The 25229-nt window shown below is 44.1% G+C and overlaps 1 protein-coding gene across 3 annotated transcripts; it reads right to left on the bottom strand.

Moving 5' to 3' along the window:
* Nucleotides 1–601: 601 nt before the first annotated feature.
* Rpap1 (RNA polymerase II associated protein 1) lies at nt 602–25046 on the bottom strand. Of its 3 annotated transcripts, XM_076850586.2 has the most exons (26): nt 24798–25016; nt 23313–23377; nt 19152–19405; nt 17521–17669; nt 17167–17256; nt 16051–16171; nt 15070–15291; nt 13399–13578; nt 12289–12404; nt 11749–11847; nt 10823–10924; nt 10436–10603; nt 9800–9982; nt 9546–9680; nt 9277–9447; nt 8288–8439; nt 7504–7662; nt 7153–7351; nt 6456–6565; nt 6032–6227; nt 5702–5854; nt 5348–5490; nt 4016–4772; nt 1363–1539; nt 1155–1214; nt 602–1050 (listed from the first exon to the last, which is right to left on the bottom strand). In XM_076850586.2, exons 3-26 carry the CDS (start codon nt 19330–19332, stop codon nt 901–903), a joined length of 4173 nt encoding a protein of 1390 aa, XP_076706701.1. In that variant the 5' UTR covers nt 19333–19405; nt 23313–23377; nt 24798–25016; the 3' UTR covers nt 602–900. The 3 variants fall into 3 exon arrangements, with proteins under 3 accessions (XP_076706701.1, XP_076706700.1, XP_076706699.1); XM_076850585.2 differs by lacking the exon at nt 23313–23377 and having other exon boundaries at nt 24993–25046; XM_076850584.2 differs by lacking the exon at nt 23313–23377.
* Between the last annotated feature and the right edge of the window lie 183 nt (nt 25047–25229).

The following is a 25229-nucleotide window of genomic DNA, read 5'->3' on the forward strand; positions in this document are numbered from 1 at the left end:
TCATGTTCAATGTCAGCTTCAGCAATTTAGCAAGTTCCTGAGCTAACCCTGTCTCAAGAAAAAAAAAAAAAAAAAAAAAAGAAAGAAAGAAAGAATGGGGATGTGGCTCAGTAAGCTCAGTGGTAAAGCAGCAGTTGATAGAAATAGGATGATACAGAGACTTATGCTTATCACATTAAGGATACCTATACTCCTAGTAGATTGCTGGGAGTGTTCAAGAAATACCCTCATTCCCAAAAGCATTGCTCTTAGCTTGCTCTACCCAGGAACTAAGACACACATTCTTGCCGTCCCCAGTTGTGGACTGTTCTCACCTCCCACTCATGATTTTTTTTTTTTTTTCTTTTTGGACTGGGGATTGAACTCGGTGGTGATTTACTACTGAGCTGCATCCCCAAACCTTTTAATTGTTTACTTTGAGACAGGATCTCACCAAATTGCCCAGACTAGCCTTGAAATTGTGACCCTCCTAGCCTCCCACTTTTGATTCTTTCCCCACCTCTCTTTGGGATAACACCCTTTGATACCAACTCTGAACTAACATGATTAAGATCAGTCCAAATCAGCCAGGACACTAAAAAAGAATTTATTTCAATGCACAACATAGTAGGTGAGATGTATGTAGAATGTTTTATCTCAAAAGGGGGGGTAAATAACTAAGTCACCCTTCACTCGCAGCACAGGCCCTCAGAAGCCCCAGATCCTGCGCTCCAGGTACCAGGATGTAATGGTAAGGACCACTCTGTTCAAAAAAAGCTCAAACAACATGCTCTCAAGTCAGGAAGCTTTCTGCTCCTTTGTGTCTTGCTTCCTCTAGGAAGTGATGCTTTTCTGTCCAACCAGGTGTCCACTGGTAAGCCTCTGGAGAATGTATCCATCTTCCCATCTGTAGCAACTGTCCTAGGTCTCTGATACTCCATTTTGTAGTACACCTGAGGCCATTCTCTGGAGGTGCTGCTGCCGCAGAGGGGGCAACTGGGAATAGAGCTCAAAGCCCTCTGGGAGGCTGGAACTGGGAAGCTTATAGTGCAGGAGGTGCTGCCGGAGACACTGCAGGAGAGAAGAAACATTATGAATTGTGTAGTGAAATTCTGTGTGGTCTCTGTCCATAAAACCCTCTCATCTCCCACCCTTCTAATGGCCCCCAACCCTACCTCATCTGCTAGCAGCCAAGTTCTCTGCAGCATACTTCTTTGGACAGCTTTCACTTCATCCTAGAAACACAATAGGGAGAGGTGGCACCAAGCCAAAGGCCGGAACTCACCACTAGCCTTGCTTGACCCTCATCTCCTCTATAGCTGGCCTAGAGGCAGCTCAATTGCTAGCTCCCTTCCTCCCTCTAAAGATAGGGATGTAACTTACTGAGCTCTTTGGGTCCTGGGAGAAGATGAAGCTATTGACATGAGCCACAGCTACAGCATAGAGTACAGGACACCAATGTGGACGGAGTGCACCAGTAACAAGAGTCCTGAAGTAGAGCTGAAGGAGGGCCAGGTTGTCTTCAGGAGGGCCTGTATAGCACTCCAGGGATACTGGCAACTGTGACAGGGGAAACAATGTGCTGAGGAGAAGGATGGGAATGTGCATCACAAAACAATATGGTAGATGGTTGGTGGGCACATGCAAACCCAATCATGAGGTTAGAGATCAGGTCCTGGATTCATCTTTCTCTAGCACATGAATGAAGGTTAAAGACTAAAGAGCAGAGCAGCAACTGAGAAGTAGTTGTGAATTTCTATTGCCTAGCACATATTATTTAATGAACGTAAAACTTTTTTTGTTATTTTGGGGGTGGTAGGATAAAACCCAGGGCCTACTTTGTGTTAATCTCCTCACAGGCATGTAGATTTTTTCAGATTTTTTGTTATTTTAAGGAACCATGTATAAGTAGCATTGTACACAAACTTTATCTAAGTAATCATTTCTCTCTCTCTCTTTTTTTTTTGTACCAGGGATTGAATCCAGGGGCACTTAACCACTGAGTCACATTCCCAGCCCTTTTGATTTTGAGACAGGGTCTCATAAAGTTGCCTAGGGCCTTGCTAAATTGGTGAGGCTGGCTTTGAACTTGCAATCCTTCTGTCTCAGCCTCCCTAGCTACTGGGATTATAGGAATGTGCCACCACACTTAGCTATATAATCATTTCTGTGTGGAATTAATAACAACGTTTTAGAAAGAAAATTGTATCCAGACAACATGAACTTGTTTGTTTTGGTACTGGTGCTTACCACTGAGCCAATCCCCAGCCTGTTTTTTTTTTTTTTTTTTTTTTTTAATTAAACATTTTATTTTTTAGTTGTGGGTGGACACAATACCTTTATTTTATTTTTATGTGTTGCTAAAGATTGAACCCAATATCTCACACATGCTAGGCAAGCACTCTACCTCTGGGCTACAACCCCAACACCCCCAGACTGTTTTATTTTTTATTTTGAGACAGGGTCTTGCTAAGTTTCTTAGGGCTTGCTAAATTAATGAGGTTGGCTTTGAACTTGCAATCCTCCTGCCTCTGCCTCCCAGGTTGTATACCATCATGCCTGCCTCAGAGAACATGAATTTTGATGGTTGATAATATAATCAAGCAGTGAATATGATATTTACATGATATTTTTAAAGTTTTAAGTTTGGGTAAAGGATGTAACTTAGTGGTAGAGCACTTCTAACATGCACGAAAGGCCCTGGGTTTGATCCCCAGCACTGAAAAAAAATTAAATGTTTATTTCTTATGTGATGTAAGAAATGCTTATCTTTTTTTTTTTTTTTTGATACCAGGGATTGAACTCAGGGGCACTAGACCACTGAGCTACATCCCCAGTCCTATTTTGTATTTTATTAAGAGACAGGGTCTCAGGGCTGGGGTTTTGGCTCAGCAGTAGAGTGCTTGCCTCCCATATATGAGGCACTGGGTTCGATCCTCAGCACCACATAAAAATAAATATATTAAAAAAAAAAGATAAAAGATCTTAAAAAAGAGAGAGAGACAGGGTCTCACTGAGTTTGGCTTTGAACTTGTGATCCTTCTGCCTCAGCCTCCTGAGTTATCATGGTAATGTTAATTGAAAAGTTCATTATACAAGCCAAGTGTGGTGGTGTATGCCTATAATCCCAGCAGCTTGGGAGACTGAGGCAGGAGGATCACGAGTTCAAAGCCAGCCTCAGCAATGGCAAGGTGCTAAGCAACTCAGTAAGACCCTGTCTCTAAAGATTGAGTGCCCCTAACTTCAATCCCCAGTACAAAAAAATATATATATTCATTATATAGTGATACTATTTTTATAAAAATATATATGCATAGAAAAAGAACTAGAAAAAGATTTTAAAAAATGGTTACCACTGGAGGCTAGGGCTCAGAAGTAGCGCATTTACCTGGTATGTGTGAGGCACTGGGTTCAATTCTCAGCACCAACAAATAAATAAATAAATAAAGGTCTATCAACAATTAAAAAAAAAAAAAGGTTACCACTGGGTAATGGGATTATGGATTACTAAAATGTTCTAACTCTTAAAAATAATTTTATTTATATTTCTTTAGTTCCTTTTATATAAAAAATGTATTATATACAATGTTTTGTATATAAAACCTTTTTTTTGGTACTGGGGATTGAACCCAAGAGCATACACATAAAAATAAAAAAACAAATAAAATAAAGGTATTGTGTCTAACTATAACTAAATATATATATATATAAAAGCCATGCTTTGTTAATAATAATGAATATTGGGGCTGGGGATTTAGCTTAGTCGGTAGAGTGTTTGCCTTGCATGCATAAGGCCCTAGATTCAGTCCCTGGCACCACAATAAATAAATAAACAAACAAACAAATAAATAAATAAAATAATGAATACAATTATATGCCAGATGCCTTGTTAAACCCTTTTTGTGGATTCTTCTAATTTGCTTAAGCCCACAGAGTTATAACAACCTGAGGACCATGAAAGCTCCCACTGCTCAGGACTCCCCCCAGGGCCCACTGTGGTGTGCCTTTGGCAGGCCCTGCTGGGCTGAGAAAGTACCTGATTCAGAGGCAGTCCCAGAGCTCTTAAGGCTCCCACGTGCTCTCCAAAGAGAGCAAGGCGCAAGGTGACATTGAATCGACGTTGCAGAGGAAGGAGGACCAGAGCTCCAAAGAGGTGATCCCCAAAAGAGACAGCTTCAAAATGCTCCAAGAAGCTGGCATATAGGTCAGAAAAAGAAGTCAGGCCAGGCAGTGGGCAGTCCAGGTTGAGGCTTGGTAGGACTTGAGGCTGACAGAGCCGGGCTAGGAGGGCTGCAACTAGACGCTGTACTGGGATCTCTCGGAATAGCTCACTGTCCACCAGGAACACACACATGAGCCGTGCCAGGCAGGCAGCAGGAGGCACAGTCCAGAGGACCTCAGGGCGCCAGCTCTCTAGAACCAGCACCCACTGCAGGACCCGCATGGCTGTGCCCAGGGTGTCCACAGGAGGGACTCCTGAGGGAGTGTCGGAAGCTTGGTGATAGAGCTGAATCAATGGCAGGAAGGGCCAGTCGGTAGGCAGCAGAGTCTCCTTAGGTACAGGTAGCAGCAGAGTTGAGACTTGCTGTAGGTCCCCTCGGTGCAAAGCCTGGGAGGCCAGAAGGCTGGCTCGGGCTGGTGAGCAGTGGGTCAGGTAGCAGCTGCGGATGCTGGGGAGGTCCTGGCAGGCCTGAACTAGAAGAGCTCCTCGCCCACACTGATGGTCCCCACTGCTCCCTATGGAGAGTCGATCAGAGAAGTCAGCTGCCTCTGGACCCCCGGATGCATATTCTCTATAACAGGACCCAAAAGCCAAAAACAAGGGTTAGAACCACAGTACCCAGAAGGCTGTGCCAGCTCTTTAGGACTTCCCAGAGGATTCTAAATTCAATCCCACTCCTCTCTGCTCCTTGGATAACCTCCTACACAATGTTGTGTAGCAATTAAGAAAATAGATGCTGGAGCCAGCTGCTGAGGTGCACATTCACATAAACTGTGCTTGTTCCCTTACAGTAAAATAGCAATAATAATAGACTCTTTCTCATGTCATAGGTAAAATACTAAAAATACAGATAAATACCTAAGGGAGTCCAGTTAGAGCTCACACTCATTAACTATTATATGCACACAGTTGGTTTATATGCCATTTTTAGCCATACAATTGCACTGAAGTCTCACAATCATATTCTGGGGTAGTAACCTCATCTTTCTTTACTAATAAAGAAACAGTAGCTCAGACAAGTTAAGTATAATCCATAAATAAAAGAGAATCAAACCTAGGTCTCATGGCTTCCAATTCAGGCTGCTTTATTAACTATTGCTGCAGTATCTAAAAGAGTTGAGTTGATGCCCCCAACCCTGGACTTACGGGAGGAACTCCAGGCGGAACACACAGCTTAGCAGCAGCTCCTGAGCAAAGTATTCACTTCCAGGCAGCAGCCGGCTCAGCAGGGCCAAGGCCATAGCATGAAGAAGGGCAGTATTGGTGGTCAGCACTGGCTGGAATGCTGCCTGCGGAGAGAAAGGCAGTGTCATTCAGTGTGGGGAGGATGGAGGAGGGATCAAAGCAGAGAAGAATGAGGAGAGGACATAAGCAAGATGGAGGATATAGATCCAGAATAAATGGAATAAAGTAGGAGCTACGTGGTCTGGCAGAAGCAGCACAAGTGCTAGAGAAGCATGGGTAGGAAACAGGGCAGAACCTGCAAACAAGGGGACCTACCGCTTTTTGGGCCAGGGAGAGCACCAGGTACTGCAGGTGGTACTCATGGCGCAAGGCCCATGCAGAGAACGGTGTGAGGTGTGGGGCAGTCCCAGGAGCCACGCACTGCAGGAAGTAGTTCTGGAGTCCTGGGGCAGCCAATACAGCAGCCAGCTGAGAAAAAACAAGTTTGTTCAGATCTAGAAATTGACTTCCAGCCACTCAGAGAAATGGGTACTGGCAGAAAGGCCTCCCTTTGCCCAGGTAACTCCCACCCCCACATACACCTTTCTTTCTGATTTCTGACATCTTGACCCCTGCCTGGCTCCTAACCAGGCACTTGGAGCTTACCTGGCCACATATGCCCTTATGGATCTGGGCCAGGGTGTTGAACAGAGAGAGGAGAGCAGTGAGGAATGGGAAGGGTGAGGCTGATCCAGCCAGACTGAGAGGCGGACAACCTCCTGTGCAGCGCAGTGACACGAGACTGGAGAGAGCTTCAGGGGCCGGAGTGCAAGACAGTGGGTTACAAAGAGGGGAGCAGTGCCTGTAGACACAATGGAGAAGTTGACAGGGCTCTGGCCTGATGTGAACCAGACTAGAAAAAGCCATAAGGGGTTTGGCTATGCAGACAGGATTCCTAGCAGGAATTTCCCTGAGGCCTCTGAGGATCTGTACCCTGGGATGGACCAGGGGAGCTGAACCCCAGAGTTCCACAAGGAGAGAAACAGCCTCCTCCCCTGCCTCCTCACAGCTACATTCACACAGAACATACCTGAGGGAATCCCACAGGCGGCTCAGAGGGGGCTGACTTAGCAGAGGCAACAACAGCTCCTCCAAAAGGCGCTCCATGTCCTGAAGCCAGTCCTCTGGGCACAAGCTTGGCTGCAGAACAAAGAGCTCATTGAGCTAATGGTCCAAGACGACCATTCTCCCAATTCCTGAGCACTCAGATCAATCCCACAATTCCAAGAGCTTCAGAGAATCGTCTGTAGGATTCTGCAGTTTGACCCTCTGAGGGAGGGAAGGTCCCAAGGTTGCTCAGGAACCCAACTCTAGGGGCACATGAAGTCAGCATAAAGCTGTAGGAAAGCTATGCTGCTGTTCAGGGGTCTCTAATCCCCACCTATATAACTCCTTCAAAGCTCTAGTGAGATTTGGAAGTGGGAAGAGGAGGCAAGGTAGGAGTTAAAAGGTGGAGGGTAGGACTGGGGTAGAGAACTTGCCTAGTAGGTGTTGGGCCATGGGTTCAATACCCAGCACCAAACACAGACACACATACACACACAAAAAAAAAAAAAAAGAAAAAGAAAAAAGAAAAAGAAAGAAAAGAAAACAAGATGGGGTAGGAAAAATGGAAATGGGGAGGCAGAAACAGACAGGTGAACTGAGTGGAGACAAAAAGGGAACAAGTAGGTGGAAGGCAGATAGATGCAGGTGTCCAGACATGGTGGCAGGCAGGCAGCACTCACCTGCTGGCTCCAGGTCTGGTAGTAGGCGTTCAGGAAAAGCAGACAGGCAGTGGGCACTGGGCCCAGGGCACTCCACATCTCAGGTCTGGGAAGCAGCTTCAAGGCCTGTTTTAGACATGGCTCCACCAGAGACTGGAGTCCAGATACCTGTGTCCAAGTGACTGAGGAAGTAGGTGCAGAGAGGCAGACACCAGGGTCACTGTAAAAGTGACAAAAGGGGCCACAGTGAGGATCTAGCTATCCCATTCCCCTCTTAAGATCTAACCATTCTCTCCACTTGGAGGAGCATTCCCTCCTGTCTGGGGGTTGCCAGTAGAATGTTCCTATTGGCAGGCTCAGGTTATGGCCTACCTGGTGGATTCATTACAGGTGTTGCTAGCTGCCAGGGTCAGCTGGGTGAGGAGAGTAAGCAAGGAGGCTATCCGCTGCATGGACAGTGGCTGAAGTGGGTGATTGCTGAGTTCCATGGGCACAGCCTGCAAGGCTCGCATGAGCACTGGATACAGTTCCCTAGGGAAGAACAAGTACTAATTTCTGATGTATGAAGGGGGATGAAGATGCAGGACACAATATACAACCCAGGTCAGGGATCTGCCATCTGCTGAAGGAGAACTGGGACACAGAAGACCCCAGGGTATTCAAGGATGCTCCAACGAAAGGGAACTTATATCTGATTTCATCAAGATAATAATGCTTTTGTGTAAAACTTAGTTAACTCGTGTTTGTCTCTCTCTTCCTCAGCAGGTGTTGACCCAGGAGTTTTTACCACCAGAAGAATCTCTTCTTCCTCTTTTTTTTTTTTTCTTTTCTTTTCTTTTGATACTGAGGATTGAACCTCGGGTACTTAACCAGTGAGCCCAATCCTCAGCCCTTTTTATTTTTTGAGATCAGGTCGCACTAAGTTGCTTAGGACCTCACTAAATTGGTGAGGCTGGCCTCAAACGTGTGATTCTCCTGCCTCAGTCTTCCCTGCTTCTGGAATTATAAGCATGCACCTCCAAACTGGCTAATCCCTTGTTCTTCATTCCTAGCCCCACTCCAAGCTTATGACCTTGGGCAAAGCAGAGGCACCAGGTTAGTACAGAAGTGGAGGAGTCTACACCTACAAGGGAGTTTACACCCTGCCTCTCCTCACCTGTAAAGCTCACTGCCATGGCCATAGGAGGCAGCCACAGCCCACAGACGAAAAGCCTCAGTGCACAGTGTCTCGGCTTCTTCTGGGGGTAAGGGGAGTTCTTGGGGAGCCTCAGCTATGAAGCGACACAGGTGGCTCCGGAAGCTGTTCAACTGCGGGTAGGCAGAAAGTCTGGTAATCAGGGCTAGCTGGAACTTACAATTCTAACCAGTGTCAGGTTTTCTCACTATAGAGATTAGCTCAACTCAGCCCTGCCCTGGTTCCAGGTCTGTCTACATGCCACAGGGCCACAGCTCTGAGCAGGGATGAAACTACCTTGTCCTCTCCCCAATCTTTTTTTCTTTTTTAATTGTGCTGGGAATTGAACCCAGGGCCTTGTATATGCTAGGCAAATGCTCTACCACTGAGCTACATCCTAGGCCTTAATTTTTTTTTTTCTTTTTCTGTGTGTGTGTGTGTGTGTGTGTGTGTGTGTGTGTGTTACTAGGGATTGAATCCAGGCCTTATGCATGCTAGGCAAGCACTCTATTAACTGAGCTATATCCCTAGCCACCTCCCTCTATCCAGACCTTTTTATTTTATTTGAGACAGGGTCTTGCTACATGGCCTGAAATGATCTTGAACTTGAGATCTTTATTCCATAGCCTCATGAGTAGCTGGGATTATAAGCATGTGCAGCCATGCCCAACTAGACCTTTTTAGTAAGCACTTGCTGGGTACTTTTTTAGGCTACTTGGCTATAGATGATGAGTGTCTGTTTGTATGTGGCTTTTCTGATCTGGGTCTACAGCAAGGAGAACCTCTCCACATCATGAGACCAGGGAAAGCCTACAGGATATACTAGGCTGCAGGTGATCAGGTTTCTGCCTGGTGGTTTCAGTTGAATTTCTAAATGATGGCATGAGCTGTCCACCTAGAGTTCAGAGGCCATCTTTAGTTCTCAACCTAGCCTTTCTGTGTCCTCCATCCCTTGTCTTATGTCTACTCACCAGCCGGGCAGCAATATTCCTACCAGCCGAGGCTAGGACTCGAAGCAGTTTCATGGCAGCAGCACAAGGCACTTTGTGTAGACTAGGGGTAGGTCCTCTCCCGATGGGGGCCCAGCAGGTGGGCAGAAACTCTCGAACTATGGTCTCTATCAGGCGTGGGCACTCCAGTACCTATGGGAGAAAGGAGCAAAAAGGGAGGTAGGGAGGCTGAGGATCAAGGGCAAGCCCAGCTAGGCTTGGCCCATTCCTTGCCCCACTTTCCTTCTCACCCTTGTGGCTGACTCCAAGGAATGCCGGGCCAAGCGGATAAGCACAGCCACGATGTCAAGGACCACAGTGGGTCCTGGACAGGTCATCTCCAGCACATACCGTAGCCGAGGCAACAGGTTGGTAGCCAGGAGTCCCTGGGGGTTGAGAGAGAATCAAACTGCTGAATGCAGTCAAGCCCTGGGCCCTGATGACCCCTGCTGCCCAATATGTTTAACTTCTAGGAAAGGAGACAGAAAAGCAGTTTTTCTTCTACCTTGATGACATCGTAACGGGCCACGTCAGGTGGAGGTCGGTGTCCTTCCTCAGGCATCTTCTTTTTTGCCTTTTCTCCTGGGGGTTCTTCATCCTCACCCTCGTCTTCTTTGTCCTCCCGGCTGGGCATCAGAGGGAACACTGAAGCTCCATGATACCATGAGAAGGTGCTGTCAAGGAGCTCCTGCCAGAGGATAGGGGACAGGGATAAAAGAGGAGGAAGTGGCAGGAAATGGGTCCAGGGGTATAGTGGAAGCCCCCTGCAAATAACAGAAGGGGAAGGTTTCAAGATTTTAGGGTCTTTGGGAGAAGAGGGCGATGCCTGCTATCCCCTTTTCTGCTCTGCCCACAAAGCCTTAGCAATGGTGCATTCCTACAATAAGGAGTTAGTCCCTGATGCCTCTGGGCCACATTATTTTTTTTGGTGTCAAGGATTAAGCTCAAGAGCACTTAACGACTTAGCCACATCCTCAACCCTTTTGGTCTTATTTTTTAAACAACAAGGTTGCTTACAGCTCACTAAGTTGCTGAGGCTGGCTTTGAACCTGTGATCCTCCTGCCTCAGCCTCCCAAGCCACTGGTAATACAGGCATGAGCTACCATGTCCAGCCTTGGTATGTTCTTATTCCTATGATACCTCATCTCCAGGAGCCACCAACAGAGCCCGAAGAGCCCGGACAGCAGCTGCAATGACTCCATCCACTCTGTCATCCAGGGAGAAGCGCAGTAAGAAGAGGAAACCAGCATCCAAAAGGAGTTGTAAGACACTGCCCACTAGCTGCTCCCCAAACTCACCAGCCTGGGCCTTGGGGGCAGAAGGATAAAATCTTGCTGAAGATGCTGAAAGTATTCAGAATCTTTGTCCACTCATAACCTTGTGTTTGCCCCATTTTCAGTCTCACCCACAGACAACTGCTGTATGGGATAGTACCAGACTGAAAAGGGCAGGAGGTAGGAAAATCTAAGGTCAAGGAGTAAGGGTGTGGGATGAGGCTGGACAGGACCAGGCCAGCAGTCCACTTACCCTGCCAATGACCTGGGACAACACATGCAGTGCTAGTGTTCTCTGCTGGGACACCCGGCTGCGGGTCAGGTGGAACAGCTCCTGTAGAGAGTACCCTGCTCTCTGGGACAGGGAAAAGAAGTCAGAAGGGGCCAAAACACACGGCAGTGCCTCCAAATACCCAGCAAGGTGTCAAGGGAAAGACAAAGATAAGTAAGTGATATCCCCCACTCCTACTCTCCATGGAACCTCAAGTTGGAACAGCAGATAGGATATGAGCACAAGTAACTAACAGTTAGTACTGAGAATGTACTAACTGATGTTTAATTTACAACCAGCAGACTAGAAAGGGTAGACCAGGAAAAGTGATCTGATCTCAGTGGATGGATAGAGCTTCAAAGGTCTGGCATACAGCAAAGGGCAAAAACATTTCCTGGAGTGAGTCCTCAAGGTTCTTGAGCACATGGAATGTGGGGAGGAACCAGAGTGGTAACATCAGGAGTGAAGGAGGCAGGTCCAGGGTCAGCAGTGACAACCTGTGGAAGAACTGTCTTCACAAGCTGAGGAACCAGGACCTTATTCTGTGAGCAGACAGGAGCTATGAGACTTTCTGAGGCAGGGCATGGCTTGAGCTAGGTCAGAGAAAATAAAAAAAAACCGAATGGCCTGAGGGACAGTGTGGAAGACTTAATGATTGAGCAGAAACAAGACCATGAGGCCATGATCCAGGGATCATCATGGAGAAGTGACAGAAGTTCTAAAACTAACCAGAAGGCGAAGAGAGAGAAGTAAGATTTTGAGCCTTAGAAACTGAATCGACAGCAAGGCTATGAACTGGTACAGAGCACAAATGATGTCAAAGGCAATTGATCAGAGGTCTTTTTCCACATGGTTGTTAAAAGCACTTGCCAAGAGCTACCCAGTCCTCTCTGGCCTCCATGCCTCACCTCTGCCTCTTCTCCATGGTGATGCAGGCCTAGATGGGTGGGTAGGTCCACATCAGGGGGTAGCAGCTCTCCCTGAAGACTGAAGCGGGCCTGCATTCTCTAATGGGAAGAGAAAGAAGACTGAACGGGGGTAGCAGCAAATTCCCCATATGCATTCCTCACATTTATTTATTTTTTTTTTTCAGTATTATAGGGAAAAGAATTTTTGTGGTATTGTAAAACCCAGGGCTGCTCTACCACAGAACCATATCCACAGCCAAGATAGCTTGCTCAGATGCTGAGGCTGGCCTCAAACTTGGGATCCTCCTGCCTCAGCTTGCTGAGTAGCTGGGATTATAGATCTATATCACCACACCCGGCCCACTCTTCACTTTTAACCTCAGGTAGCTGAGGACTTAGGTCCTGACTTTACTTCTGACTAGAAATCGGGCTTTTTTGATCATAAGGGCCAGGCAGAATGATGGGAGAGGAAGGTGAAAGCAAAGGAGAGATGCTTTTCATGCGCAGGTTCTGAGGACAAACGCAGCAGCCCCACCTTACCTCCTGTGTCTGCTGCCGCCGGAGTGGGGGCAGGTCCTGGGTCCAGTGGAGCTTTTCCAGCTCAACAGTATCCATGTGTAGCCATTCTTTGTGGGGGGTCACAGGCAATGTCAGTGCTGGGGAGATGAAAGAATGATAGTATTCCCTAAGGGGCTCAGATCACTAGTCCACTGGGGCCTCAGTCAGCAGACAGCAGCTGGCATATCGCCTCTACCCAGGATTAGAAACTTCTACCCTGGGGAATGGAACTCCTGGAACCTGGGCAAATACCTCAGCTATGGTAGACACACCCAGTCCCGGCTCTAGCCCTTTGCTGACTTCAAGAATTTGTTGGGAAGGGAAGAGGAGGAAGAAAGAGAAGAGAGAGGGAAAAAGGAACAGAGAAGGGATATATATCAGGCAAAGCGTAGCTCTCTGCTCTCTTAATGCCGGTTTGCTTAAGGAGCTGGGGAGTGGGGACAATGAGGAGATGGTGGTTATATCTGCTCCAGGGGCAGGATATAGAAACACACCCTTATAATATCCTCCTGCTTCCTCACCCTGCCCCCACTCAACCTGCCCAACTGGCCCAGAGCTCCTGCAGAAGCAGGAGGTTCCTGGCTGTTGTAATTCAATTTATTCTTTTGTTAATCCCTAATGAAATAATCTAGTTTCTGGGAAATGAGTGCTTCCACTGGTCTCTGCTTCTGGTCTGGCTTGTCCATAGACCTTTGTCAGACTCTTTCTCTCCCATTACCCTGGCCCTGCCATCTCCCCACAACACTGAGAGAAGAGGCAGAAAGAAGAGCGGGATGGAAACAGCCAGGCTGGGCAGCTGTAGCAAGGGCAGGAAGATGGTCTGCCCAGGGAAGGAGCATTCACCACCACACTGGGCTGGCTGTTACCAGGGAAGGGGGAGAAGGAGCAATAATAGAATAAGAAAACAGGAAGCCTGTGTAGGAAGATGTGCATCAGCAAATAAAGACTGATTTGAGCCAATTTAAAAATACTAATGAGGATTAATATTCAATGTCTAAGGGCAGAGAAGCTCTCGCTTCCCCATCCACCAGGGCTAGGGGAAGGAACACTTCTCTACTTTTATCCACCAAAAGATAGTTCCCTCTTCCAAACCTGGGACTCCTGGCTCCAGCTTGTCCTCTTTGGTTGGTTCACTAGGAGAAGCTGACTTGATGGGCTCCTCTTTGGTGACAGGAACTGAGGCTTCTCCTGGCCTCTGTTCCCTGGTGGCCTTCTCTCCCTTTTGCTCATGGGTGCGGCTATGAGATCTCAAAAAGGCAACCAAGCTGGGGTCTGGAGACAAGGTAGAGGGGAGAGAGTGAAGGCAGATCCTCCCTAGCCTCCTAATACCTGACCTGCTGCAAGTTGCCCACCACTGGGTGCTAAGAACCTGACAAGTTGTTTCTCAGTCTTGGCCTGAGCCCTCTGGGCTCTCCTGTGGCCCTTTAATAACCCTACAACCTCATACTTTCAGGTGCCCCAGGGCCCTGACCACTCCACTTTTCCTCTGCTCCTCACAGTACTCAGACCCAAGTTCTAGTGTTTGTCCCTGTAATTAGCACCAGGACACAGGTCTGAAATAAGGAGTTAGAGAATGAATTAATGAATGCTGACTAGTACCAAAGAGAAAGCACTCAGGGGAACAATTTCCCACAACTCTTCTCAGCTAATTTATTTATACATGTCTAGTACATTACATAGTTACCAGATATATAGTGGGGCAAAAGATTGATTAAATTTTGAGTGTTTTATTCAACAGAAACTAGGAGAGAGGTTTGAAATACCAGTGTCATACAACAGATTATGTTCTATTACAAAAATGTGCTGTAGGGGCTGAGGTTGTGGCTCAGTGGTACAGCCCTTGCCTAGCATGTGTGAGGCCTGGGTTTGAGTCTCAGCACCACATATAAATAAAGTAAAAGTCCATTTGCAACTAAAAAAATATATACACCCACATATACACACACACACACACACACACACACACACACACACACACACATATATAGTGCTGTAGTTAGAGCATGACTAATAAAGCATAGTGTATACTACACCAGTACAGTAAAACATAGCACATTGATGGCTAAGAACAGGACCTGAGGGCAGGGGTTGTGGCTTAGTGGTAGAGCATGAGTGAGGCACTGGGTTTGATCCCTGGAACCATATAAAAATAATATAAAGGTATTATGTCCATCTACAACTAAATAAAAAATAAAATAATAAAAAGAACAGGACCTGAAGCTAGATGCTGTGGAATATGCCTGAAATTCTAGCTACTAAGGCAGAAGATAATAAGTTTAAGGCCGGTCTTGGCAACTTAGTGAAAATTAAAAGGGCCAGGAATGAAATTCAGTGGTAAAAGTGTCCCTGGATTCAATCCTCAGTACAAAAAAAAAGAAGAAGAGTAGGGCCTAATACCAGATAGAAATCCTAAATGCTAGGTTTAGTCTTATTTGTAAGGCTGGACGTACAGTTTAGTGGTATAACATTTGCCTTGCATGGGCAAGGCCTTGGGTTTGATCATCACACAGAAAAATAAAATTAAAAAAAATCTAATCTGTGTTCTTTATCAACTGTATAACCTGGAGAGAATTTCTCTATTTTTGAAATTTTTTCATAAGTAAAATTAAATTAATACCACTTCCCTCATAGGAGTAGTTTAAAGACAAAATGGAAGAATGCATTAAAATACTCAGTGCACTGCCTGGCACTCACAGTAACCCTTCCTCAATAAGTGGCAGGCCTTCCTAGCCTGGTCCCAGCCAGAAAGCCTGGCACCCATACCAAGTTGAGCCAGCAAACGCTGTTGCTCCTGCAGAATCTCCTCAGGATCCATGGCTTGCAGTCTTGCTACATTCTCTTTGTGAATGGTCTGTGCTTCCTGTTGAGCCTCCTGGCCCCTGAGCCCCTTCCCTGTGATCAGATGAGGTCCCTGAAAGCTGTGGCTGTTCCCCAGAATACGGTCGCGTTGGTCCCTAGGAGTGGGTGTTTCACAGGTCACAGCACCTGGAAGAAATGTATGATCAGTTTCACTGCCCTGTCTTCCTGGCTTAATGGACCTGTGGCCCTCTTCACTAAGCCTATTAGCCCTGGAGAAAGATGAAGACTCCGAAGCTTTCCTGAGCAGAATGGAGAGTGTACTGGGTGTGGCATAGGACTCTAGGCACTCTGGAAGTAGGGGGTTGGATTTTCTGCTCACTCTTCCCCTAAGACTTATATGAAAAGATTTCCCTTGGAAACATAGTTTCTGACTCTTCACTTGGAATGTCAAGGTAACCATCTACCACCAGGGGCCTACCCTACGCTCTTCCAGTATAATCTGCATCATTAATAGAAATTCATAAGCTGGCCTGTAGCTCAGTGGTAGAATGCCTGCCTAACATGCACTAGGCCCTGAAGATAGATAGGTTCTATCTTCAGAATGGCAAAAAAAAAAAAAAAAAAAAAAAGAGAGAGAGAGAGAGAGAGAAAGAGAAACAAAGAAATTTGGCCTATATCTTTATTTTGCAGCTTTTGCCAGACATTTCTACCCCTTTGCCTTTCTCTTAGAGTCATATAATAGCCTACCCGCTCTCTGTACCTAAGATTCAAAGCAGATACAGGGCTCCTAAACTTAAGTACTCTAAGTAGGGACATGGGATGACTTTCTCTTGAGATGGCTCAAATGCATCCCCTACTTAAGACAGGGAAGATGTATATCCCAAAAGATCTCATGATCACGTATTCTGAAAAGGCCAAGCCTGAGGATCTTTAGCCCCAGCTTACCCTCTGGTGGATCCAGGTTAGGCACAACTTCCTCAGCTGATAGAACCCTACTTTCAGACATTCTCCTGGCTGCAATCTCCTGGGCAAAGATGCTTCTCTTACCAGATGTTACCAGCTTCCCCTTGTAGAGAAAAAAAGAAAACCCAGATTATTAATGCTCATTATCCACTCTCTCATCTCCATATGCCAAGGTCTCTAGAACAAAGAGACTTTATACTCAATAAAGTTGATAAAAGACACTAATACTCAATCTCCACAGGCCACAACCCTAGTGCTCAAGAAAAGTAGGTTCTAGAGAAGCTTAGTTCTTGAAATCTGATACACAAGAGTTAAATGAGGTAATGTGTATGAAGTGCTTAATATGGTCTGCTTCAAAATTAGAATAAGTTATGTCAGGCACAGTGGTACATGCCTATAATCCCAGATACTCAGGAGGCTAAAGCAAGAGTATCACAAATTTGAGGCCAGCCTCAGTAATTTGACAAGATCCTCAGCAACTTAGCAAGACCCTATCTCAAAATAAAAAATAAAAATGATTGGGGATATAGCTTAGTAATAAACTGCCCTAGATTCAATGTCCAGTACTTGGGGGGAAAAAAAGGAGTAAACCAGATATAGTAGGGGCAAATGCCTATAATCCCAGCTACTGAGGAGGCTGAGACAGAATGAGGAGGCTGAGATAGAAGGATCAAAGGTTTGAGGGCAGTTGGATGTGGTGGCTCAGGCTTGTAATTCCAGAGGCTTGGGATACTAAGGAAGAAGGACCATAAGTTCAAAGCCAGCCTCAGCTATTTAATCACACCCTATCACAAAATAAAAAATAAAAAGGGAAGGGATGTAGCTTAGTGGTTAAGGAGCCCTGGGTTCAATCCCTGGTACCACACATACACACATACACACACACACACAAAAAAAAAAAAGTTTAGGCTAGCCTCTCAACTTAGCAAGATCTTATCTTAAAACAAAAAGGTTGGGGATGTAACTCAATTGTAGAGTGCTTCCTTAGCATATGTGAGGCCTTGGGCTCAATTATCAGCACTGCAAAAACAAAAACAAAAACTATCTGAAGAAGATGTACTATGAGATCCATCTGATTATCCACTAAATACCACCTACCCGGTTCTCTTGTGAGCGATGAAATACAGCAGGGAAAGCAACACCACTGGGCACAGGCAGATTCACAGTCACTGAACTTGTATCTCGTTCCTGTGGCAACAAACACAAAACAGCAAAGATGCACACACTTCCCCAGACTGGAGCATATCCTACTGGCCCCGGTTCTGCATAATGAGAACTTCAATCTGGGGGATCATGATTACACCTCATATCAGGTCTCAGGAATTCTAACCCAGCCCAAAGGGGAATGTCTACCTTTTTGAAGTACCCTACACTCATAAGTCTAAACCCTTTTCCCCCAATATTCTGTCTGCCCTAAGATGCCTTGTTCCGCTTAGCCATGGTAAGACGCACAATAATTTTAGTCAAGACAGCAGTGATGTGCTGATCATGCCTATTTAGCTTCTCTTCAGGGTCCTCATCCTCAGGCAGGGGGCAGCCAAGGCTAGGCCTGGCTCTCTTTGTGGGAGCAGGAACCAAAGCTGGTGGTAAATCTGGGAAGTCTGAAAGAAAGAAAACAACAGATGTGAGTGCATCTATTCCCTCAAGGAAGACACCAAGGAAGACATTAACCTCCGGAAGTCTGGCATAGTGGCGCACGCCTATAATCCCAGTGGCTTGGGAGGCTGAGACAGGAGGATCTAGAGTTCAAAGCCAGCCTCAGCAAAAAGCCAGGTGCTAAGTAACTCAGTGAGACCCTGTCTCTAAAAAAAATACAAAATAGGGCAGGGGGTGTGGTTCAGTGACCAAGTGCCCTTGAGTTCCATTCTGGTACATGCCCCCCCCCCAAAAAAAAGAAGCTAACCTCAGCAATTTAGAGAGAACCTGTCTCAAAAGTAAAAATAAAAAACAAGGGCTAGGGTTGTAGATCAGTGGTAGAGCACTTACTTAGCACACATGAGGCACTGGGTTCAAGCCTCGGCACCACATAAAAATAGGTAAACAAAGGTGTTATGTCCATCTTCAACTAAAAATATTTTTTAAATGAAAATAAATTTTAAATATTAAAAAAAAAAAAGGTATATGGCCTAGCTCAGTGGTAGTACACTTACTCCTGGGTCCAAGCCTCCAATAATCAGTAAAAAATAAACAAATAAAAAACTCCATAAGGAGATCTTTTTTTGATCCATAAGGAGATCATAAGAAAGGAAAGCTGGGGCTAGGGTTCAGTGGTAGAGTGCTTGCCTCACATATATGAGGCACTGGGTTCCATCTTCAACATCACATAAAAATAGATAGATATTGTGTCCATCTACAACTAAAAAAAATATTTAAAAAAGAAAGGAAATAGGCCAACTTTTCTTGTGAATTTAGATGCAAATATCTAAAAATTTTTTTTAAAAAATAATAATGGAGAGGCTGGGGCTGTAGCTCAGTGATAGAGCACCCGCTTCGTGTGTGTGAGGCACTGGGTTTGATCCTCAGCATCACATATAAAATAAATACATATATTGTATATCTACAACTAAAATAATAATAATGATGATGATGATGATAATGATGATGGAGCCATGTATGGTTGTAATCCCTGTGACCTGGGAGGCTGACAAAAGGATCAGAAATTTGAGGCCAATTTCAGCCACTTATCGAGGTTCTAAGCAAAACTTTGCAAGACCCTGTTTCAAAATAAAAAATCAAAAGGGGGCTGGGGATGGAGCTCAGTGGGAAAGCAACCCTGGGATAAATTCCCAGTACCAAATTATGATGATGATGATGATAATAATGGTGGTGGTGGGGGCTGAGGATGTGGCTCAAGCGGTAGCACGCTCGCCTGGCATGCATGCAGCCCGGGTTCGATCCTCAGCACCACATACAAACAAAGATGTTGTGTCCGCCGAAAACTAAAAAATAAATATTAAAAAAATTTTCTCTCTCTCTCTAAAAAATAAAAAAATAAAAATAATGGTGGTGGTGGGGCAGAATGATGAAGGAGGGGACTCTGAGGCTGTTCTCTTATTCTCAAACTCACACTTGAAGGCACTCACCGTTCAGCTTCACTACATCTCGATGGTCCTGCAATGGAGACTGGTCTCGGGTAGCATCACCACTTTTCCTACTTCCTTTCTTCACTAACTGCACTGCTGGGGCTGCACCAGCTGCAAGAAACTGACTCTGGAAATGCAACAGATCCACCTCTGACTCCCCGGGTTTTGGTCTGGACAGCATCTTGATTTGACACTCCAGCTGCTTCCTAGGTATGACTTTTCCAGAACTACTGCGTGAAGATTCGTCGTCACCCCTAAGAACAATAAAGATGATGGGTCCTCTGCAAATAAACCCTGGTTCTCATTACCAAGCATCAGGGATTACCCTCCTTCTCCATGAGTTCATGGGAACTCATTCCTCCTCATTCATATCTTATTGTCATTCCCTCCCTATTCAACCCTCCCTGGTATCATCAGCTTAGTAAAAATATTCACAGTTAATTCAGGTTGTTTACAATCTGTAGTTAAAAATTTTCAGGGCTGGGGTTGTGGCTCAGTGGAAGAGTACTTGCCTAGCATGTGTGAGGCACTGGTTCAATTCTCAGCACCACATACAAATAAATAAAATTAAGGTCCATCAACAATTAAAAAATATTAAACAACAACAACAAAAAAAAAATTTTCAAGAACAACCAACAGGAGATATGAGAAAAATGCCATAGGAGCAAGGGAGATAAATTTGTCTTAACAGAGAGTGGTGACTCTGTATCAAACTAGAATGAACATACCTGAACTAAAGATATTAAAATTATTAAAACATTGAGCTGTAGAAAACCAATATATAAAAGTCATTTGAGGGACGGGGTTGTGGCTCAGTGATAGAGCATTTGCCTAGCATGCATGAGGCACTGGGTTTGATCCCCTGCACCACATAAAAATAGACAAATAAAATAAATGTGTTGTGTTCATCTACAACTAAAAAAAAAATTTTAAAAAGGAAAAAAAATCATTTGAGGGTCTAAGGTTGTAGCTCAGTGGTAGAGAGCTTGCCTAGCACATGTGGAGCACTGGGTTTGATCCACAAAAAAATAAAGAAAGAAAATAAAATAAAGGTATTATGTCCATCTACAACTAAAAGTAATAATTAAAAAGTCATTTGACTGTCTATATACGAGCAACAAACAACCAAAAAGTGAAGAAAACAATTTCATTTAAAGGGGATCAAAAAGAATAAAATATGTCAGAATAAATTTAACCAAAGAAGTATAAGATCTGCCCACTAAAAAACTACAAAACATTGTTGAGTCATTCATGCCTGGTGGCACACACCTGTAATCCCAGCTACTCAGGAGGCTGAGATAGGAGGATCACAATCCAGTGAGACTCTGTACCCCCCCCAAGTAAAAAAAGTTTTAAAGAGCTGGGGATATAGCTCAGTGGTAGAATACTTGCCTAGCATGTGTGAGTAATGCCATGGGCTTAATCTCCACTGGGAAGTTGGGGGAGGGAGGTTGTTAAATGACAGAGGACCTAAATAAAACATCCTGTACTCACAAATTGGAAGACTTAATACTATTAAGATGGAAATACTTTCCAAATCTGCAGACTCAATGTAATTCTGATAAAAATTCCAGCTGCCTGTTTTTACAAAATTGAAAAGTTGATCTTGAAATTCATATGGTAATGCAAGGGACCCAGACAAGCCTTAAAAATCTCGAAAAGGAACAAAGTTAGAGGACTCACACTTCCCAATTTCAAAATTTATACAAAGCTATTTTAATCAAGACTGTGCTACTGACATAAAGACAGACATATAAATCAATGAAATTCTAGTGCTTCAACTAATTTTCAACAAGGATGAGTTGTTTTTTTTTTTTAGAGAGAGAGAGAGAAGAGAAAGAATTTTAATATTTATTTTTTAGTTTTCGGCAGACACAACATCTTTCTTTGTATGTGGTGCTGAGGATCGAACCCAGGCCGCACGCATGCCAGGCGAGCGCGCTACCACTTGAGCCACATCCCCAGTCCAGGATGAGATTTTTTTAAATGGGGGAAAAATAGTATTTTCAACAAATGGTACTGATAAATTGGATATTCATATGTGAAAGAATAATGTTGGACCCCCTACCTCATATTATATATTTAAAAAAAAATAACTCAAAATAGATAAAGGAGCTAAGTATAAGAGCTGAAATTGTAAAACTGTTAGAAAAAAACATGGTGTAAATTCCTGTCTTTAAATTAGGCAACAGATTCCTAAACATAACCACAAAAAGTAACCAAAGAAAAGACAGATAAATTGGATTTAACCAAAAGTAAAAACTGAAGTGCATCAAATGTTAGTATCAAGATAATCCACAGAAAGGGAAAAAATATTTGCAAATCACATAACTGTATGTAGAATATTTAAAGTACTCTTACAACTCAACAATTAAAAGACCCAATTTAAAAATGCACAGGAGCCGGGTATGGTGGCATATGCCTGTTATCCCAGCGGCTCAGGAAGCTGAGGCAGGAGGATGGTGAGTTCAAAGCCAGCCTCAGCAACTTAGTGAGGCCCTGAGCAACTCAGAAACACCCCGTCTTTAAATAAAATATAAAAAAGTCTTGGGAATGTGGGCTGGGGCTGTGCGCACTTGCCTGGCATGTGTAAGGCATTGGGTTCGATTCCCAGTACCATATATAAATAAATAAAATAAAGGTCTATCAACAACTAAAATTTAAAAAGGGGGGGGGGGCTGGGAATGTGGCTCAGTGGTTAAGTGCCCCTGGTTTCAATTCCAAGTACTAAAACAAAACAAAAACAAAGAAAAACAAAAAAATAAAAAATAAAAACCACAATGAAGACCAGAAGTCTATGGATCAATGGTAGAGTGCTGTGTTTAGTATATGCAGTGTGAGGCCCTAGGTTCAATCCCCAGCATCAAAGAAAGGAAAAAAACAAAACAAAACAGGAAAACACCACAAAACTTCACACCCACTAGGGAGGCTATAATTAAAAAAAGAAAAAAAGGTGGCATTGGGGGTGGTGGATAAAACTCAGTTGGTAGAATGCTTGCCTTACATGCACAAGGCCATGGGTTTGATCCCCAGCACTGGGGTGGGGGGGGGGGGGAGGAAAACAAAAAAATAACAAGTATTGGCTAGGATGTAGAGAAATTGGCACGTTATTTATTCTTGGTGAGAATGTAAAATGGTGCAGCCTTTATGGAAAACAATTTGGCAGTCTCTGAAAAAGTTAAACATAGAGCTACCATATGACACAGCAATTTGACTCTTTGGTATACACCCAAGAAAAATGAAAACATATGTTCACAAAAAAATGTACATGAATGTTCAGAACAGCATTATTCATAATAACTAAAAAGTGGAAAACAAATGCCCATAAACTGATAAATGGATCAGCAAAACGTGGTATATACGATGAAATATAATTTGTCAATAAAAAGAATGAAGTTCTAAGTCAGGCACAGTGGCTCACACCTGTAATCCCAGCAACTTGGGAGGCTGAGACAGGAGAATCACAAGTTCAAAGCCAGCCTCAGCAATGGCAAGGTTCTAAGCACCTCAGTGAGACCCTGTCTCTAAATAAAATATAAAATAGGGCTGGGGATGTGGCTCAGCAGTCAAGTGCCCCTAGGTTCAATCTTTAGTATCAAAAAAAAAAACCCAACAGAATGAAGTTCTGATACATGTTAAAACATGCATAAACCTTGAAAACATGCTAACTAAAAGAAGCCAGTCACAAAAGACCTTACAATGTATGATTCTGTATATATAAAATGCTTGAAATAGTTAAAAGCATAGAAATGAAAAGATTAGTGGTTGTCAGGGGCTAGAAGAGCTGGAAAGAAAAGGGAATTGACTGGTAACAGGTATGGAACTTCTGAGATAAGGAAAATATTCTCTAGATAGTGAAAAGTGTTGGTGAAAACTTGTGGAATATACTAAAAACCACTCAATTGTAGACTTCCAAATGATTAATTTTATGGTGCTTGAATTATACCTCATTTAAAAAACAAAGCCAGGGCTGGGGATGTGGCTCAAGTGGTAGCGTTCTTGCCTACAATGCGTGAGGCACTGGTTCGATTCTCAGCACCACTTAAAAAAATAAAATAAAATAAAAAGATATTGTGTCCACCTAAAACTAAAAAATAAATATTTAAACAAACAAATAAACAAACAAACAAAAACAAAGCCACCCACAAGGGTACTGCACACCTATAATCCAGCAAGTTTAGGAAGGATTACAAATTCAAGGTCAGCCTGGGCAATTCAGCAAGATCCTGTAGCAAAATAAAAAGGGTTAGGGATGTAGTTCAGTAGTAGAGTATCCCTGGGTTCAAACCCCAGTATCAAAAAGAAAAAAAAAAAACTTAAAACAGGCACGGTGACACAGGTCTGTATTTAGCTACTTAGGAGGATGTGGTGGGAGGTTCTTAAATTTAAGGCCAGCCTAGGCAACACAGTAAGATCCCCCCTGAATTTAAAAAAAAAAAAAAAATCTTGGGCAGATCAAATATGTCTGTAGGGCTGAGAGTGTAGCTTAAGGGTACAGTGCTTACATGAGTGAGGCCCAAGGTTCAATCCCAGCATCTCCAAAACAAAAACAAGTTGGGAAACTACTTCGGAACTCCCATATGAGTTGCCAATAACAATAAAACTATTATTATTATTATTATTATAGTTAACACTTATTGGGCACTGAATATATGGCACATATTAGTTTAAGCACTTCTTTCACATTCACTTATTTAATTCTCACAACTACCATATGAGGTGGGATACAATTGTTATTCACATTTAATAGCTGAGGAAAAGGGATGCTGAGAAATTTAAGTTATTTGCCCAAAGTCTCAGAATTAGTAAGTGATAGGACTAGGATTCAATTCCAGAGCATCAATCCATGCTACCCTATAAAGAAACTCCTGAAGAACAAAAGCTGGACGTACACTAGAGTCTCAATAGGGACAACTGACCTTTAGTGTCCAATAATTTCTTGTGGAATAATGTCCTGTACAGGATGTTTAGGAGCATTCCTGGCTTTTACCCATACTCCTCCCCCAGTTGTAACAAGCAAAAATGCCTCCAGATAGTGACATTAAAAAAGCAGTACATCACAGTGACCAAATGAGTTATATAGAAATTAGTAGTACAGGATTACAGAGTTGGATAGATCCCTAAATGATAAAAATAGGGCTGGATATTGAGGTAAGTCATAATGCACTTTGCAGAGTCAGAATAGTTATGGGCACCAGCTTCGGAACAAATGCCAGCTCCACTACTTACTAGCTGTGTGAGTTATTTAAGCTATTCCAAGTCCAATTTCCAAAACTGTAAAATGTGTATAACAGGTCCTTCAGAATAGGAATTTTGTGGATTTAAATGACTATGCACAAAGCACCTATCACATTATCTGTTATTCACATAAATAAAACTCCGTAAAAGCTAGCAAGTTTTTAGTTCTAAGTAAAGCCACAGAAATATTTCCCCACAAACTCCAGGGCTGATTTTATCCAGAACTAATCTGTGATAGAAGCCATAACATCTTGGACTACAGTACGAATGATTCCTAGCGCTAATAATGGACTTTTGTAGTTTCTCGGGTTGCCTCTTATCTTATGGCCTGTTCTCCTATGCCAAGATGCCCTCAAATCGGGTCCCGCGACTGTTCTAGGCTCTAGTTAAGTGTCCTGGACCACTCACGTCAGCCATCAGAAATCACCGAGCTGCGGGTTGATGAAGGGCCATGTCCAAGATCTATATACCGAATAGGTAGCAACTCCTCCCCTACAGACCAAAGACCTTCAGGCGGGTTACGACCGAGGCACCGAACACGAAGCCCCTGGATTCTCCGCTCCGAGTCACCTTAAGTCAGTCCCTCCAACCCCCGCCACCTACTAGCTCGAGGCCTGCCTGGGCGCCGCCATATTGGACCGCAGAGCCGCGCTTCCGCCACCGCTAGATTTTAGCTTCCGCTGCGCAGCCCCGCCCGCCCTCCGGAGCTCGGCTTGGAGCGCACTTAAGCACGAAGCTGCTCCAGCACAAAGACACCGCTTTCGGCGTCTTATCCCGAGAAAGCCGTAAACAATTGTATCCCACCTCATATGGTAGTTGTGAGAATTAAATAAGTGAATG

The sequence above is a fragment of the Callospermophilus lateralis genome, chromosome 3 (assembly GCF_048772815.1).
Source record: "Callospermophilus lateralis isolate mCalLat2 chromosome 3, mCalLat2.hap1, whole genome shotgun sequence".
Classification (NCBI taxonomy): Eukaryota; Metazoa; Chordata; class Mammalia; order Rodentia; family Sciuridae; genus Callospermophilus; species Callospermophilus lateralis.